The sequence below is a fragment of the Vombatus ursinus genome, unplaced genomic scaffold, assembly GCF_900497805.2.
Source record: "Vombatus ursinus unplaced genomic scaffold, bare-nosed wombat genome assembly UNPS02014768.1, whole genome shotgun sequence".
Classification (NCBI taxonomy): Eukaryota; Metazoa; Chordata; class Mammalia; order Diprotodontia; family Vombatidae; genus Vombatus; species Vombatus ursinus.
In genome coordinates, this window is record NW_020954546.1 from 12,690,603 (window position 1) to 12,694,180 (window position 3,578).

The following is a 3,578-nucleotide window of genomic DNA, read 5'->3' on the forward strand; positions in this document are numbered from 1 at the left end:
CTCTCCCCCTCTCTCTCCCTCTCTCTCCCTCTCTCTCTCTCTCTCTCTCTCACTGTCTCTGAGATCATAGTCCCCAGAGCAGAGCGCTTAGCACAGTGTCTAACACATAGTAGGTGCTTGATAAATACTTACTGACTAACTGGGACTCTGTATCGAGCCCGGATCGAAGGCTTCTCGAAGGCCGACGGTCTCCCGCATCAGACCAGGACCAAGGGCTCCCCAGGGAAAGGCACTCTGTTGTGTCTCTCTTCATCCCTCCCCCCCGCCCCCCACAGCAGACTAGAGTTCCCTTAGGGCAGAAGGGACTGCTCCCAGCTCAGACCACCTAGGGCGCAGGGGCTCCCTGAGTGCAGGGACGGGGCTTAACCACTGGAGCAGAGGTTCCCCCAGCCAGGTCTGGGTCTTCCCTGACAGACCAGAGCTGCGTCTGTTCCAGTTGAGCAGACTCCCTGCTCCTCATCAGACCAGGGACGCTTCCTCAGTTTCCCTTTCAGTCTCCAGGCCAGGGGATTAGTTGACTGAGACAGGAGGTTGTGAGCCGGGGTCGGGGCTGGATGCCGCTCGCCGGGCAGAGGCGACGCTGCCGTGGGACGGCTGGGCCTCGGCGGTTTGGGGCTGGGGATGGGGGCTTCTGGGCCCCCGGGGTCGGGGCGGCCGGGGCGGCGGCTCCTTTAAGAGCGGCGGCAGCGCCCTCTGGCGGCCAGCCTGGGCTGCGGCCGATTCCCGCGGCCGATCCCGGAGCCGGAGCCGGAGCCGGAGCCGGAGCCGGGGCCGGGCCTGGGGGCGGCGGCGGCGGTGGCGGCGGCATGTACCGGGCCCGGGCGGTGCGCGCGGGGCCGGACCCCGGGAGCCCCGGAGGCCGCTTCGGGATCCTCAGCACGGGCCAGCTACGGGACCTGCTGCAGGACGAGCCCAAGCTGGACCGGATCGTGAGGCTCAGCAGGAAGGTAGGTAGGAGCGGTGTAGACGGGGCGGGCCGTGTAGACGCGGCCGGCCCCGCCCCGCCCCGCCCTGCTCCGCCTCTGGGCCCGGGGCGGGGAGGGAGGCGCCCTGGGACCTGCCCCTGCCGGGGGTCCCCCCGGGGTTTGGAGCTTGGGGCTGGGGGGCCGGGGCCTGGCCGGAGCTCGGGGCTGGGGGAGGGGGCGCCAAGGAAGGAGGCACTGTGGTCTGGGGGGACCCATGGGGGCTGGCGGGCGGTGTGGACGCGCCTAGTCGGGGCTCCCAGGCCGTGGGGGGGGAGGACAGGTGTGCATCCATCCTCCTCTGGCCCGGGGGAGGGGCGGCTGGGCACTCGGCGGGGGGCTGGAGGGGCCAAACGGGAAGGCCCCAGGAGTCTGTGGGGACAGGACGGGAGGGGCGGGTGGGGGCATTCTGTAGGTGACAGAAGGGGAGGGGCCGGGGTGCTCTATACGGCAACGCACGGAGGGGTGGGCATGCCCTATAGAGGACAGAAGGGAAGGGGCGTGTGTGTGTGTGTGTGTGTGTGTGTGTGTGTGTGTTCTATAGGGGGCCAAAGGAGGAGGCGGTGTGTACATTCATGGGGGACAGAAGGGGAGGGGTGGGTGGGTGTGCATTCTGAAGGGGACAGAAGGGGAGAACATTTCTTATAAAGGACAGAATGGAAGGTGTGTGTTCTATAGGAGGCTAAAGGAGGAAGAGATGCAATCTATAAGGAGCAAGAGAGGGGTGGGTGTGCATTCTGCAGGGGGCAAAGGGAGGGCATATCCTATAGTGGACTGGAGGAAAAGTGTATATGAGGGGGCTAGAAGAGAAGGAGGTGTGTGCGTTCTGTAGGGGATCTAAGGTATGTGCATTTCCTAGAGTTCAGAGGGGATCTGTTCCATAGGGGCCAGAAGGGATGGGTATGCGCCAGGAGAAAGAAGAGGATGTGTAGGATATAGGGAATGGCTACAAGGCAGAAGGGGAGGGCTGGGTGCATCGCATAGAGGGTAAAGGGTAGGATTGTTTTGCATTCTATAGAAGGTATAAGTTGTCTGTAGGAGTTAGAAGGAGAAGGTGTGCATTTCTATGGGGATAGAAGGGAGGGTGTATGTAGCCTATGAAAAACGGAATGGGATGGGGGTCTATATTCTATAGGAGTCAGACAGGCATATGTTTTAGTGGGAAAGCTGGGGAAAGGTGTCTACATACATTCCAAAGAGGGCAGCAGGGGGGGCTTGTATGGTCTGTGGGGGACAGAAGGAATATATACATACATATAGGTGTTCTTTAGGGTGATGTTAAGAAGAAGTGATGTATTCTACAGGGGGGCAGAGGAGAAGGGGGTGTGTGCATTCTATGGGGAATAGAAGGGAAGAGTATTATAGTTTATATAAGGAGGCACAGAGTTAAAGCGTTGTATCCTAATAGGCACAGAAAGGCATCAAAGAATAGAAGCGGAGGGGTGTGTGTATCATAGGAGAATGAGCACAGAGGAGATACATTTTGTCAAGGTTTGACACTAACAATGTGGTCATGGGCAAGTCACTTAAACTTTCAATTTCTTCACCTGTACCAGGGAGATAATACTACTTGGGCTCCCTATATCACAGGGCTGCTGGGAGAAAACGCTTTGCAAAGCTTAGAGAAGCAAGTGGTTGTTATTAGGGTTTGAGAGAAAACAGGCATACGTATAGTCGAGAAGGGACCTTAGAGTCCAACCCCCTCATTGAACAGATGAAGAAACTGAGGCCAAGGGAAGGGGAGAAGTTCAATATCACACAGGAAGAGAGCATCAGGGGTGGGATTTGAACCCAGGTCTTCTGACTTCAGAACCTCTTTCTATATCATGCTGCCCCCTCTTATATATGGGGACAGAAAAAAAGAAGGTGAATGTGGGGACTGAGTGGATATACAGACACTTCAGCTATGAGTGAAAGAAATGTAGAAGGTAGAGAGGACTGTCCTGTAGCATGAATAAAATCTAGCAGCTATCCCCAAACCTTCCTGATGCAAAAGATCTCTCACTGTCAGTGACTGGCGGCATCCCCTCCTGCTGTGGGATTTGGAATCAAAGGATTTATTTTCAAATCCAGTTTCTTGGGCAAGTGACTTTACTTCTCCCGTGCTCAGTTTCCTCATCTGCAAAATGAAGGGGCTTGGCTAGATGAACTTTGAGACCCCTTGCAATTCTAATGACACGAAACTTTTGTTGCAGAGGCAGGGGGTGGGGTGGGAGGTGGGGGGGTGTCGGGGGTCTCTGGGTGTGAAATGTGGCACACCTGGTAATTTCTGTCTCTGGTGGTTTTGCTTTATTTCTTTGTTACAAGGGAAGGCTCACCTTGCCGGGTGGAGGTGGGAAGGGTATATCTGGAAATGACTCCAGTATAAATACAAAGGGCATCAGTAAAACAAACAAAAAAATCCCCAACAAACAATTCTTCGGTGAAAGTTTTAGTCCAGAGGCCCACCTAACTGGGCTCATCATCCCTAGCAAACCGTAAAATCTCTCAGAGAGCTGCCCAGTTGTCCCATGGAAAGGGGATGTGTATAACAGAGGTCCCTAATGGGAAGCTGGGCATTGCTCCTTCTGACCTTTGATTCCTGCCTGGGCATTTTCCCGGCACTCAGTCTGGACA

General features: G+C 56.5%; 1 protein-coding gene across 1 annotated transcript in view; it reads left to right on the forward strand.

Moving 5' to 3' along the window:
- Positions 1-806: 806 nt before the first annotated feature.
- VPS37D (VPS37D, ESCRT-I subunit) overlaps positions 807-3,578 on the forward strand; it is a 7,702-nt gene continuing 4,930 nt past the window's right edge. The window contains exon 1 of the mRNA XM_027862314.1: positions 807-947. Within this exon, the coding sequence (XP_027718115.1) occupies positions 807-947 (141 nt within the window). The remainder of the gene's footprint in view (positions 948-3,578) is intronic.